Source organism: Lasioglossum baleicum, chromosome 15, assembly GCF_051020765.1.
Source record: "Lasioglossum baleicum chromosome 15, iyLasBale1, whole genome shotgun sequence".
NCBI lineage: Eukaryota > Metazoa > Arthropoda > Insecta > Hymenoptera > Halictidae > Lasioglossum > Lasioglossum baleicum.
In genome coordinates, this window is record NC_134943.1 from 6,883,999 (window position 1) to 6,898,918 (window position 14,920).

At 44.1% G+C, this 14,920-nt stretch overlaps 1 protein-coding gene across 1 annotated transcript in view; it reads left to right on the top strand.

Annotated features, from left to right (window-relative positions):
• Positions 1-14,920, top strand: part of LOC143216224 (headcase protein-like) — a 207,044-nt gene that overhangs the window by 28,078 nt on the left and 164,046 nt on the right. The window contains exon 2 of the mRNA XM_076439089.1: positions 9,905-10,001. Within this exon, the coding sequence (XP_076295204.1) occupies positions 9,905-10,001 (97 nt within the window). The remainder of the gene's footprint in view (positions 1-9,904; positions 10,002-14,920) is intronic.

The following is a 14,920-nucleotide window of genomic DNA, read 5'->3' on the forward strand; positions in this document are numbered from 1 at the left end:
ATTTATTCAATTATTTTAAATGAAAGCATCTTTAGAACCAGAAAGATCTAACTGTGTGCTACAGGCTTAAAGAGCAATTTTCTATCAAAGGCCTCTTGATTCCACGAAGTATCGATACAAGATCATTTCAATAATCAATGGGATGACACAGACATCTGGCAGCATTTTCGACGAGGCATCCTGCAAAGTCGAATCTGCCATTGGCGGCAATGCTGTTATTGAGAACCGAACAGAAGGGCATCAGCGTGAGTAGGCTTTTATCGTCTAACTGCGCAAAAATGCTCCAAGCGAAAAACATCGTTAATTGCGTTGGCGACAAGTAAAACTCTCCACTTCGACTGTCGTCTGTTATTCTTCTTTTTCTTCTGAGCATCTTGCTCCTTTTTCTCTCTCTCTCTCTCTCTCTCTCTCTCTCTCTCTTCCTCTCTTTCTCTCTGAGCTTCTACTGATGCAACGGCGCCTAAGAATCGCGTGGCTGCGTAAACAAACGGTTTATCGCCTATAAATACACACCTCAAATGTGTACGCAGGTGTCTGTCGAGTGTCGCTCGCGCGTGCTGCACCTAGCGTGGGTGGTTGCGGATTCTCCCACGATTTGATTCTCGAAATCGTCACTGATTCCCCTCCAACAACCAGCTGCGAACACTCCAACACACTGTCAAACCTGCTGGCAGCGAAGTTATGCCTCATTTTTCAACACGAGACACTTGGACACATTAACACTAACAATAGTAGCTCTATCATCTTGATGTCGTCTTCACGGTAGCTTAGAATAATTGGCGGATCTATTGCGATCATCATTTTAAACTTTGTTGCAAGCCATTCTGCAGCAACAGAAGAATTTTAATTTGAGAGAGAACGAATGGTTCAATCCGGACCTAACCCAAGCCTGAGGCTCTTCGTCAACCTGCAGACATCGCCCCAGGCTTTCCTCTTCGAAATGAACCAAAGATCGCGATTCTAAAATGGGATCTTAATTTAAGTTAGAGGACGGGATAAGCCGATATGTCGAAATGGAATAAGAGGATGGAGGATCCCGGTGAGGTCACAGACGATTGCCCCGAGGCTCCAGTTGTCTACCTAGGATCCTGATAGAACGGTCGATGCGGTGCCGAGATAAAAAGGAACAGAGTCAGTAGATCGGGTCGAGTTTTGGACGGCCATTACCGAATACAAGACGCGGCGGCGCGAAGGTCGGTCAAGGGGGGAGCGATAGGCAAATGGACTGATTAAAATTCCAAGGATGGGCCCGCCTGGCCTTGAAGAGCTTAACAAGCTGCAGCCCGGATGCGTGTACCGCCCGCGTCCTTGCAGTGGCGCACCGGGTTCACAAATCACTTTGCGAGACGCGTACGCGAGGTCCTTGGGACTCTTGCGGTTTGCGCAAAATGCTTTTTCTGACATTTCATCCGTCACCTTCCCCCCCACTCTTTTTTAAAACCATTCTTTCTGCGACATACATTCATAATCTGTGTCTACACAACCTGTGAAAGCCTACGCTTTCAGGTTCTTATTCGAACCTGAATTATTCTTATTTGTGTTTATGTCACTGTTCGATTTTGCATAGAGCGTTGCACAGAGGTTAGTCCTGACTCATAATTTACAACCAATTAGCATCGTTAATTACACCGTAAGTATTTTTCTTCTAGGCATGCAAATTAATCGACTGTATAATTCATGACCAATTAATACCGTTAATAACACTGCAGATGTTTCTCTTTCTCAAGATGCGTGGCGGTTCGTTATGGTTGCACGGAGGTTAAATTATGCTAAAAAATTATTAGAAAATGTATGGGATTTGACGTTTCATTTTTGAGAAAATCGTGACTGATCGTACTGATGCAGGAAATAGAATAAGCAAGCCATGCACAGACACGCGACCTATCCGAATATAACCATAACTAGATTTTCATATATACATTTATAGGATACGTAAATTTTTAACATTCAAGGAAGTGTCTGTACATACTTATTAAAACGAATAGTATTTTAATTTCGTTTCGATCTGGAAGCATCTCCCAATGATACGGAAACAGTTGAAAGATCGAAATAATATATTTAAGAATATGAATATAGAATTTACAACTTCTTCAAACAGTTAAAGAAGAAAATCTCGTCTTCGTACAAGGTCTTTAACTGATGCAGAGAATTTTTATCCCGCGTGGAGATGCACAGTCCACCAATTATTCACGGTCGGGTTATCAGCGAGCAGAAATCGACTCGACGTCACGGGCACAGTTTATGAAATTCTAGTTTGGAGCTGTTCGAACGCGTGAACCTCGAGTTGCTACGTGACCGAGAATCTCTCTCCTCTCGCGGGACCACCGCTATTTGCAGACGCGAGCCAAGTCACCGGTAGAATTACCGAGAACGAGGATCGCGTTTCCCAGAACTCCCAGTCGCCGCGATTAACCGGCTGTTGAGTCCTCGCGGCTAAATTACAGGCGCACGGTTCGATAGATGCGCGCGCGGATAAGGCATGAACTCTCGGTGCACGCAATGTCACGCAATGCAACCGTTTCCCCGATGGGTGAACGGGAACCAACTGGGCCTGTGCTCCGTCATTCATGTCGTCGGGAAACGAATCGCCGATTACGAAAGACTTCCTAGAAATCGAGACCGTGCAACAAGCGGCGGCGGGCACAACGATACGCGAGGTGTCCGATTGCGAAAACTGATTCACCGGCGAATATCCGAGCGTAATATGGCTCGCGTTACCGGATCATTGTAAAACTATCGGAAGATCGGACAGCACCAGAGATACCCCGTTCGCGTTATTTATTTATCGAAATGGGAACCAGTATTCTCCAGTAAATTTTAAAGATACTGAAGTGTATCATTTGTGAAATTAATGTTAGGTTACGAATTAATGGAGGTGTTTCAACATTAGTTAAACAATTATGTACCGCGTTGAAAAATGTTGTGTTTGTTTATTGAGGCTTCGACAATACACCGATTTGTTTCATCCAATTGTGTTGTACACTGCGCAGTTGTCAAGATGCACAACATTGTCGCATTCGTGTAAAATGCAAATTGCATTGTCATTGATGGTACCATTGATAAAAAGGTGATTCTATTTATAAGAATGTACATACGGAGTACACATTGGTTAACATGTCTGATCGTGACTGGCCGTTTCTACTTCGCGTGGACGGAAATTGCTTTAATGTACGACAACGATTATTCCGGAAATAGATCTTCGAGTGGAAAAATTCTTTAATGTGTTGTCAACCTATAATCATACCCATTACTTCTGCTAAGACAAAGTCAACAAAACATGTGTTCCAACAAAGTGGCAGTCATGGAAATAGCTAATGTACGTATATGTACAAGCACTGTACCGTAACACTTCCTACTTTGTCATGCAATAACAAAGAAACTACTTGAGACACCAGCATAATTTTATACGCAGTTGTCGAAGGAACGTCTTCCCACCCATCTCCGAAAAAAGTTACAATTCTGTGGACCCGATTTCGAAAGATATACGTCATCAAGTCACATTTTGAGAAAGTATAATCAAAGGATCGATCTTTTGCGTCGAGCAAACGGGAACACTCTCTCGTCTGACAAATAAGGTCGCCGAAGTATAATTTTCGAGTGGCATGGTCTCGGTTGCAGGCGGCGCATCGTCATGGAAACGTTTCGAATACGCGCGCGCGTCGCCTCTCCCCCTATTTCCACGACGACGATCAAGTTTGCTAATTGACTGATTATAATTTCAAATGGGCATGATCGATCCCGCGCATCGATACGATTGAAATTTACTATAAATAGACATCGCTCGGCCACTGCCGGTGGTTTCCTCTCCGATAAAAGCTGTTTTATCGTGCGGGCTGGTCATGTTCACCGACGCGTCCGTGCAATTCGCGCTGTAGTACAATATATAGTTGTTCGGCCATGTGTCTCGTCACACAATGCGTCGACTCGTTAACGAGTTGCTCGAACACCGGCCGATAAGAACCGCTCCCGGTTTCCTTTTTCGGCGGAGCTTAATTCGGGAAATGACGCGCGCAACGTTGATCACAACACGTTCGAAACGAGATAATAATTTCTCCTGCCGACATAGTTGATCGGCATCTTGCATTTTCGCGATAATATAACCGGTTTCCCAAACGAATATAAATTAAACCGCGAAAACATAGCTCGTTTTTTTCTGGCATCGTCGCGTACGCTATACCAAGGCGTAATGGCTCTCGATCAGTTCTTTCGGATCTCAATCGGCTTCCTTTTGCGTGAATTATCCGCTGACGGTTCAGAGGATTAAAAACTACATACCGGACACGTTTCTCTGTTCCAATGCGACACGCATGGTTAACGATACAACACCCCACTAGTTTTTTATGTCCTGTCAGAATGAAGAGAGAGTCTCTATTGACACTCAGCTTTCGTTGCTGTTTCGAGCTTGTTCAAAAATCGCGTGCAAATTGGCTCGAGAATTATATGTATGTATCAACGTTTATATGTAGATCGAGTGATTCGGTAATTAGACTCGGGAACCGGTTATTTCGATTTGTCCGGGTAAAAATAGCGTGGGGAATGCTGTTATGCTATTTTGTGACTAATATACAGACGCGCTCTATTAAACCTATTGATAGAAGAATGTATGTACACTCATGTAAAATAGGTCTCCGTACACCCTATAAAACAGAATAACTTTTTTATAATTATATCAAATGTGTGAACTGATGTTTTGTAAGCAATTAGAAGCATTGGTTTACTGAATGATGCGCAAAAGATATTTTGTCGCATGCAAAAATAAACAAGGCACTTTTTGAAACTTTTTTATAAAATATGTTTTGTAGATCTATAGTAGTTACACACCTGTTGAAAATTTCATCGAAATCGATTGAAATACACACGAGCTACAAGCGGTCAAAGTAGGTAAAAATCGCAGTTTTACATGACTTTTGATCAGATTCTGCTTAAAATCCACAGAATCGTACATCTTTCGATGCGTGGCGGTTTTTTCTGCGTCAACCGATTTCGATGAAATTTTCAGCATGTGTATAACTAACAAAACATGTATATTTTAAATTTTCATTAGGGACCCAAATAAAAAAGTTTTAAAAAATGCTTTTTTTATTTTTGCATGCAACCTTGTAAATCGTAATTTTTAGAAAATATTTTTCGCACATCATTCAGTAAACCAATGCTTCTAATTGCTTACAAAACATCAGGTCATTTGGTATGATTATAAAAACGTTATTCTGTTTTAAAGGGTGCACGAAGACTTATTGTACTGAGTGTAAATCAGAGTTGGGCAAAAATTTAATCAACGATTGACGAATAAATTTCTACTTCAATCGTTAATCGCAATTAACGATTAGTCTCCTAGTTTAGTCGTTAATTACGGTTAACGATTAAACACTTATTAATCGTTAGTTGCGCTTAACGATTAAGTTTCTACTTCAGTCGTTAATTGGGATTAACGATTACATTCCTTTCAATCGTGATCGTCAATCGGATAATTGATTAATGATTAACTGCTGAAACTTCGAAATGAAATACGGGATAAAAACTGTATGAATACTGAATAAAATGTAAACTGAGTTTTTGTTGAGATATATTTCTGTCAATTCTCCATCTCCGCTCTCTGTCTCTATCTCCCTCCTTATTACAATTTATGGATAGACTGTATGGCGATTAATTTCATCAATCGATTGAATCAATCGCCGATTTTTCGATGATATCTTTTTTTAATCAACGATTGACGATTAACTTCATCAATCGACTGAATCAATCGCAGGTTTTTCAATGATTAATTTTTAAATCGTACACATTAACCAATTGATTAAAATTTTAATCGATTAATGCCCAACTGTGATGTAAACGATGCAGACCATTCTTATTCTGCATGAAGATCTCTTAACAACAAAACAAAAAAGAAAAGATAGATAAATCATCGGCACAACTCTCGGAGTCTCCAGGCGTCGCATAATAACAAGCCGAACAAACGGCAAAATAAAAAAAGAAACGCCAGGCCGAAGACTCCGCGAGCAAAAACACGCGGATAGGATGCAAAAATAGCAGATTACGGAGTAGGAGGAGCGGTGATGATCAAGACGTGTGAGTTGGACGAGGATAGACGGCGTTTGTTTGTTCCGGGGCACGGCGTGGCCAGGATCATTGTCTGACCGCTAATTGCAGGGACGCGATTCGTGGGAAACGGACACGCGACCAAACGCGGCGTTGAGATTTTCGCGTCGGCCAGCAAAATAATGACTCTATTGATTCTCGTTTACGTTGCAGCTTGCGCAACCGATATTAGTCATCGGGGAGCCGAGTCGGAACGCGATCGAGAGGTGACGTGTAAATGCCGTTGATTGAAAATAACTACGGTCGAGTAGAGAGGAGAGGGCTTGCTTGTCCCGTCTGCCTGGCTGATTCTCTCTCTCTCTCTCTCTCTTTCTCTCTGCCCGACAGCCCGATGCCGGTGGGTTCGCATCGTTGTAAATTAATGACGGAGACCGCGTCCGTATTTATACAGTTCCCCTCCTCTCTCTGTCTCTCTGCAACCGAACCGTTTCCCCCCAAAGCCGCCTTTTGCAATCGAACGTAAATATCGGGCTTTCCAGCCCGATTATGCGGCTTCGTTGCACGATATGCAAATCGATCGCGCGCCAGCCTTTTTCGGACTCGCCCGACTCGATGCTGACTCGGCGCGTCTCCACCGCGGACTATACGAGTTACCTCGTTGAGCTAATGGCTCAGAATTGCTCCTCAATCGACGGCGTTTATGCCGTTTCGGTGGTCCCCGACCGGCGAAGCACTTGTACACGGTGGTAAAAAAATTGTGGGAGGTTGAGCTACCATTCGAAGACAACTTACAAATTTTTGTATGCCGGATATCGTGCGATGTTAAGGATGTTACTGTAATCTGTCAGTGATTTATCTCTTTCTGATATTTTTTGTAACTGTGTTCAAAATTCTAGAATGTAAAATTCTAGATTAGCTCTCTCTGTCAGCTTGCTGAATGATGTTACATTATAAACAGATTGAATTTTGTACTAGAAGATTGTGAAAAAAGAATACTCGCATCGTAGTAGTTTTACTTTTAGAGTGATTGGGAAATTAGACTTAAGAACCGGTTATGTATTTCGATTAGTCTGGATAAAAATAGCGTGGGGAATGTTGTTCAGTATTTTGTGACTAATATACAGACGCGCTCTATTAAACCTATTAATAGAAGAATGTTTGTACACTCAGTTTCTGAATTTTGTACTAGAAGATTGTGAAAAAAGAATACTCGCATCGTGGTAGTTTTACTTCTAGGACACACTGTGTATAGCAGTGACGTTTGAATTTCGTAATGAATATCGTTCGGAGCAGGATGTTGAAGCTTCTGTAAGTAGATTACGACTTAGTCGAGCTTGTGGTCAGACTGCGTCTCACCTGCTAACCTTGCGTTGGTGTCAGAAAGCAATAAACGACTGAGTTTCCTGCGGTTGCAGCTGTTAGAAACTTCTGTAGTAACAGAATATAATTTGTACATGATAAAAAAGCTAGTCAGGCAGCTATGATTATCTAATGCTGAGATGGGCTTACGTAGAAATAAAATATAAGAAGAACCATCAGGCAGCTTGCAAAATTATTTTAGAAGATATCCTGAAGTCAGCTATTGTCAATTGAGAAGCTATTAGTCAGCTGTGGCCCGTCTCTTGCCAATGAACTCGCGCATACAAATAAAATACATATGATAATGTATCCCTGGCATCTTCTTCAAGTTGCCTAAGGTAGGTCAAGGCAGAAGAATCAACGATGATACAAGAGAAGAGTATGATAATCTTTTCGCGAGTCTGTGGACAGTTCGAAGTGCACGTGACTTCGACTGCAATTGAGGTAATCGCGCCCGGCGATGATAGGAGAGGTCGGGCAGCAGTTTGTGGAAGGAAGTTACGTCAGTGTCAGGAAGACAACAAGCGGAATCGAAAGCAGCCAGCCGCACAGAATGCCGGTGTCAGGAGGTAGTCGAACGAATGGGCATTGTAAGGTGGAGGGGCCGACCTTAGCCTTGGCCTTCACTCGTGCGAGACCGTCCTCTACTGCCGGCCCGTATAGCTAACTTTTGGCAATGTCAGCCGGGGGTCACGAAAATATTGCGCAGCATCGTCGCGGACGCGTCATACACGGTCACCGAGGAAAACGATCTCGAGCCGCGGTTGCATTATGCAATGCGATCTGTTGCGTACACTCGAGCCGATGATCGACCTCTCGTGATCCTCGACGCCAATATTTTTTCGAATTTTGCCACCATTTCCAGTCTCAGTTTCTTTTTCGAATTGCACCATGTACATACATTCGTAGAATAATTTCCGGTTTCTACAACCGGTTAATCCACAGCCCAAATGTTTTGCAGCCGCTCGAGTCACTGGCATTTTTTTCGAATACTTTGTCGAAACAATTTTGTAGCATTTCATCAGCGGAAATCTTACGGCGCGTGTACACAGAGTGCCAGTTCGCTGCACACACAGCAGACATTTCAAATGATCAAACCCCGTTCCACTGCGGTCCGTATCACGTAAATGGACCGATCTCAAAGTTTCCTCCCCATCGATTCCAAGTGTCGAAACTTCGTCGGCCGCAGCGCGGCGTTGACTAGGAATCGATTCTCAAGGCTGGCTCTCGTATCCGTTATTGAGTTCCACGTCTGTCACAGAAAGAGAGAGAGAGATGGAGAGAAACTCGATGGGATCAGACATCGAAATCAGCCTCGTGTAAAAGTTCGCTGTACACGTGTGCGTCGCCGTATGCTGCTCGACGAATCTCGCTGAAACTATCGGTCCGAGTAATTTCGAGATTCCCTGGCCCGGTTGGATCCGATACTCGAATCGTTTGCATCGGGATCAAGGATAACACGTTCGAGGGTGGATCGTTGTACCGTGCGCGGGGATGGTTTATGTCGCTCTACTCCGTTATGTCTTTTTCAGGGGAGGTACAGGAGTACATTGAGCTTTCGCGAACCATCCGTGCCCTCTTCTTTTTGCTCTCTCTCCCTCTCTCTCTCTTGCTCGCTCTTTCATCGACTTGCAAGGATAAACGCGCGAGTTCTGAAACGCGAGGGTCGCGAGATACTCGTAGGGTTATCAACCGAGGGGCTCGAGCACGAAATTATTATGTATCACGAGGAACCCCGATTTTTTCCCCCGGAAGACTTTAAAGGGCTCGTTTCGAGCGGGAACGGCGACGTTGCGCTGAATAGGGACCGTTCCCAGTTGTAATTCCTTGATACAACGTGTCTCGTGTTCGACTACTTCATAGGAAGACTTACTGCTTGTGCTTCGAGAGAATATCAAGTCCCTCGGTTTGGTCGTTAACGGGAGAAATGAAAATATGTACCAGGAAAATTCAGAAAATTGTGAAAACCCTTACCTACTCTGTTTTTCTAGATTCGTGGCTATTTAACTCGTTGTTTAATACATCTCAGTCATGACTCTGAGTCATTCGTAGACAGTGTTGGGCAAATTTTATTTTAAATAATAAATACTTAAATAATAAATAAACGTGTGATTTCAATTGCAAATAATAACTAAACTTTTTATTTAAATAAATTATTATTTCGTGTTTGCAAATAAAAGATTATTCGTTATTTGGATGAGGTGGAAATCAAATAAATAGTTTTTGTTCTTCTCTTATTTCTTATATTTTGTGTATACAATGAACAGTGCGCGTTTCTTGTCTGCTATAGCCCCTTTTCAAAAAATACAATTTAATTTATTATTTGTCAACACAAATAATAATTGAAATTGTATTTGTAAATAACTTTATTATTTTAAATAATTCATTTAGACTTGCTCAAATAATAAATAACTTATTATTTAAATAAATTTATTTATTGCCCCACATTATGTTCGTAGACCACACAATTTTCTTGAACAGCATTTTAACCAGACTGTTTGTGTTCCAGGCAAAGTTGCGGCGCGAACGGCATTTTCTCCCGCCGCCTGGACTTCAGCGCGTTCAATAGTCTGCCCCGAACCAAGCTGAATTCCTACCACATCAAGGTGAGTGTCTAATTTATGCATTTTCGTTCGCGACTTGTCCCAGAAGTCTTTCTACCACATGCGCGCGTGCGCGCGCTGCTCTAGAAAGCGGAAGTTCGGTATAGTAACCCGGCTAGAGCGAGTTGGCTGGAGAAGCTATACGACCTTCCTTAAAGCGGAAGGTTCGCGGTAGAGCAAGGTCACGGTGAATACCGAGATCGTCCAACTTTAATCCCCCTCGGAAAATTCACGAACTCCACACTACACTTTTCTGCACTTTCACCTCATCCAGCGTCCACTGTCAAAAACAACTACCTTTAAATTAATTATTCTGTGAAATAAATTTTAATTTTCTTCGACATACACTTCCTAGAGGTTTAAAAGAAGATATACAAGATCATAGAGAAGCATACTGTTGCACGGTCCCGTTTCATTTAATATAGCAACATTAAACCCTTTATTTCAGAGTGCTTTATAGCTTCGTTCGCAAGTACAGATCGTTAACGGGGAATTCCATGTCCGTTTGCTATTTCTTCTCGAGTCGTTTGTTTCTACGGTTCTCCGGTTTACAAGAGAACAGCGATAAAATCGTTTCGGCGTCAGCTTCAGGGTTTGTTTGCCGTTGGAGAAGCATGTCGCGCCCCTAACCGTCGTCCTTGATCCAGATACCGACGACCGTCTGCGTCACGCGTGTATCCGCCACCACGATCTCCACGAAATGATCGCTCACGCGAGCCAGACTCGTTTTTCTTCCTTTCTTTCACGGGATCGCTTTACCTCGGGGACAGTGGCTAGTCCTTTCCGCCTCTTGCGTCCTCACGACGTCCTACCCCAAATCCTTCCCGGAAAATCAATAGTCATTGCGTCCGACTATCTTCGTCCTAACTCGTGTCTCGTCCTGCAAAAAATTCAAGCCGCTCAAAAATTTGAGATGATGGTTAACTATTCAATTCTGAATTTAATGTGTACTTCATTTTTCAACCTCGAGCACCTCATCTACGTGATGATTATTCCTATTAAGAATTATTTTTAACGCTTAAGTGAGCGTTCCCCATATAGACCAAAAGAATAAAAATGTATTTCTTGTCACCATTAATTTTAATGAATAGAAAATAATTTACGAATGTGTTATTAACTTCTTCTGAAAGTTCTTTTCCCTGTTTCATATTTCGTGTAGCTTCGGAAATAAATTTTTGGTCAGGGTTTGCCACAGTTGTCGAACCTCCATCGAGTTTATGAAATTGTTCGGTTGCCAAGGGTTAGTTTCGCCAGTTTCTGGCATCGGGGGTGGAACGGGATTAGGATCGGTGACGCAAGCAGTTTTTTTAGGGTTAATCGTCGCCGGACAATGGGGGTGGAAGCGTTGCGGTAGGTCGATCGATGGGGAGGAAGGATACGAGGCCTATACGACGCAATATAAGGTTCACGCCACCGCGAAAGTGGAAAGAATTCTTTTGATGTTCTCTGGCAATGATTTACGACGGTGTCCTACGGTTTATGAGCCTCTTACACGCGCTGGAAACCGCGGAGAGAATCGTCTGGCGCATTTTACCAGCGAGCGCAGTTTTAATCCTCCAGATATATATCTCTTCAGAAGAGATTCATTCAACTGCTTTACTGTTCCGCGAGACCTACATATGTGGGTCATTGACAGAACGAAGATTTTATGCATTCAGTGGCACGATTTCAGGCATAAACAATTGCTCTTAACTTCGCTCTGAATATCATAATCTGGATCTACTCGGATCGCTTGTGGAAGTACTAAACATTTTAATGCGACTCTCTGAATACCTTGACTCGCATTTACAAGATACTGAAACTGTTTATTTGCTTTGTAATATCCCCGGTATCTCTATCTGCATATACATCACAAGTTAAATATAGTTACGCGCATGCATAATCACATAAATAAATAAATAAACGCGGGAACAGCTGCAGCAACGAGTCACTGCGATGCGAGTTAATGCACGGATCATCGGGGTCAGGTTATAAAGTGCTTTTTATGAATATACATCGACTCGCGGAACGATACCGATGAATGACCGCGACTACATCGCGATTCTGAACGCGTTACCCACAATTCCCGTTCCGACGAGCGGGTCTGCGGCACGGAATGAGGGAAATTGATGGATTACAAATTGATTTAACGACGCGGTCGTACGACCGGTGTAAATTCGGCTGATAACGAGGCAGATTACGTCGCGGGACGCGTGCGACAAAATTACGGGGTGAAATCTACCCCCTGGCGAACAGTTTTTACCAATGCAGTTACCGTTCTGCAGCTGCAATTCGATTCACCTGCCATTCGCTCGGTCAAGGGAATTCAGGTGCTGGAAAAAATGGTCCCTTTAGAAATTCTTTTTGACCAGACAGATACGTATTCAAACGATACGTCAAAGAATGTATAAAAATATCTCTCTCTCTCTCTTCCGTTCAAAAATTTCACCAGCCCACAAAAATGTTTTTAAAAAATCAGCTCGGACACCACCCTTCAAAGCATCGAATACGTAAAATGAATTTGCCAATCGGATAATCGCGAGGATCCACATTCGCAAAAATCCTAGCGTGTTCCGGCAGCCAGTAGATCTCTCCAACAACTCATGGCCCTTGTCCCTGACCTTCAAATTACCCTCCATCAGTTTAGAGCCGGTGCGCGCGACGTTGAAAAAAAGAATGAGGATGACTGGAGGAATAGCCGGCCGGTTCCCCCACGGAGTTCGGTAAGTGGCAGTGGCTCGAAACGAGCAACCATAACAGAGAGCCCACCCCATTATGCTTTTCGTCGGGCAGGACCTGCTGTTCGTGGGGGACGGTCCGCCGAAAAAAAACACACCGGCCTTTCGAAAAGGGGGTTAATTTGCGACTCGTGCGTAGTCCGAGGCTAGGATCGTGCGTTTCGCATTTTGTAAAATACCTAGGGTGGCTGAGGGGTTGGTACGGGGTGGGGAAGGGTTGTGGAGGAAAGAGTGCTTTTTTTACGTCTGGCTCTTTCGCGTAACCTTTCATCGCGTTGCTCGTGCAGTCTCGAGGAAGCTAGCCCCATAAAAGCAAAGCGTTCCGCCTCTCGTTCCCGGTCGTCCATGACGCCGCTCGCGTTATTTATTCTCCGCGGAGAGACCGCGGGGGAGGGGCTACGCTTTATTAAGAGCAACAATGGACACGCGGAGGCAACCCCGCGGCTTTACAGGCCAAAGCGTAAACCGCCCCCACCCCGATTTCCTTTCATTCGGGCCCGCGAGACGAATCGGCCAAGCTGGATTTTCCAGCTGTGAAAAGCCGGCTCGCGTTTCAACCCCCTCTGTGACACCCCCACGGAAAACACCCCCCTCCCGGAGCGGTTTCCGCGGAGATTGTCGTTGGCTGTTGCGATAAGCCCTTCTGACCACTTTGAATACTGCTCAAACCACCCCCTTCGTTTTTTTTTACCGCGTCCCAAGCCTCCGGTTTTATGTTTATCGGTGGTTCGAATGGATGTTCGAGGGTGGAAGTCGATCGATTATTTTTTAAGAGTTTGCACTTTGAATTACGTCCGCTTAGAGGTGCTTTACAATTTTTATTTTTCGAGATATTGCAGGGGGTGTGAGCAGACTGTCAACTCCCTGATTTCGACCTGTAGGTGGTTCTAATACAAATTTAGGGGTGAATGTTGTTCGATTATTTTTGAAGAGTTTACCGTTCGAATTACATTTACGAATTTATTTTTGTAGATATCGTGACGAATATATGATACCCTCACTGTTCTATATAACGCAACGAATCACAAGACAACTATCCAACGAGGGTGCCAACAGTCGATTTCCATCGCTCTCCAAAGTTCCACCGCGTCTCCTCGGGTTTCGCGATGTTAGGGAGGGAATGGCGCTGAAGTGGAAGTGTCCCGGCGTTACTTAGCTTCCGAAGGCTGGTTCCCATGGTACCAAAGACCCATTCTCTCCAGGGACATTAATAATATATGACTTCACCGAATCGGTATGCTCCCGTGAGTGAGGCTGGAAACGAGTCGTGTTTCTGCCGCAGTCCCCGGATTATCGTGCTCGGTACAGTCGAGATAGTCACGTTTTCTGCCGAGTATATTACACACAGTCTTCCGCGAGCACCGTCCACTTGTTCACCATGGTTATTCTTTCTATCGCGCTTCCGTTTATTTTTATTTTGGATCCGTACAGAGGTACGAGTTTCAGGGGCGCGCTTTCAGTTTCGAATAATCTCTGCCCGCTCGATAGCAACCCCCTATCGTTCAACCCTTTCGCTCTATATCGAGGGTTGGCCGGGGCCTTTCTGCACGCCACGAATCACAGAATGCAAGGTTTGCCTTTTGCACGTTGAATACCGATATGCAGCCACCCCGGCCCGCGTTTACGTCGCTTTTAAAACCGGGGATTGCCGGCGTGAATTGGAAATCATGGCCGATCTCTCTCTCTCTCTCTCTCTCTGCCTCTCTGCCTCTCTTCGTCTTCTCTCCATTCGCTCGTTCCCTCTACGGAAAACCCTCTCCTGTCCTGTTGGAGGGTGGTTTCGCTCTCTCGTTCCCGGCAAATCGTTCCGCACCCTCTTCCGAGCGGGCGCTCGCGATTCGTTAAAGTATGATCGTAGGTTATTATTACTCTCCGCGCAGTATCTCTTGTTTATACGGAACGGGGCCGCCAGCGCTGCGGGGAGCCTGCGGTACGCTGCAACACGATGCAGGAGCTTTGAGCGCGTCCAGTAATCAATGTCGTTCCTGCACTCCGTGTTATGGTTCTTCGTATCTTTCGCTTTCACAAGCGTGCCGCATACGGGCACCGAGAGTAATGAAAGCGCCGAAATTATATATGCGGTGCAATTATTCTTCGTGCCCCAAGTTTCATTGCAATTTTATTTCGCAAACAGCAGCGACACTGGCCAACTTAACGTTTTTGTCGTTCTAACTGTAAAAGGTATAAGAATGATTTTTATGTAGA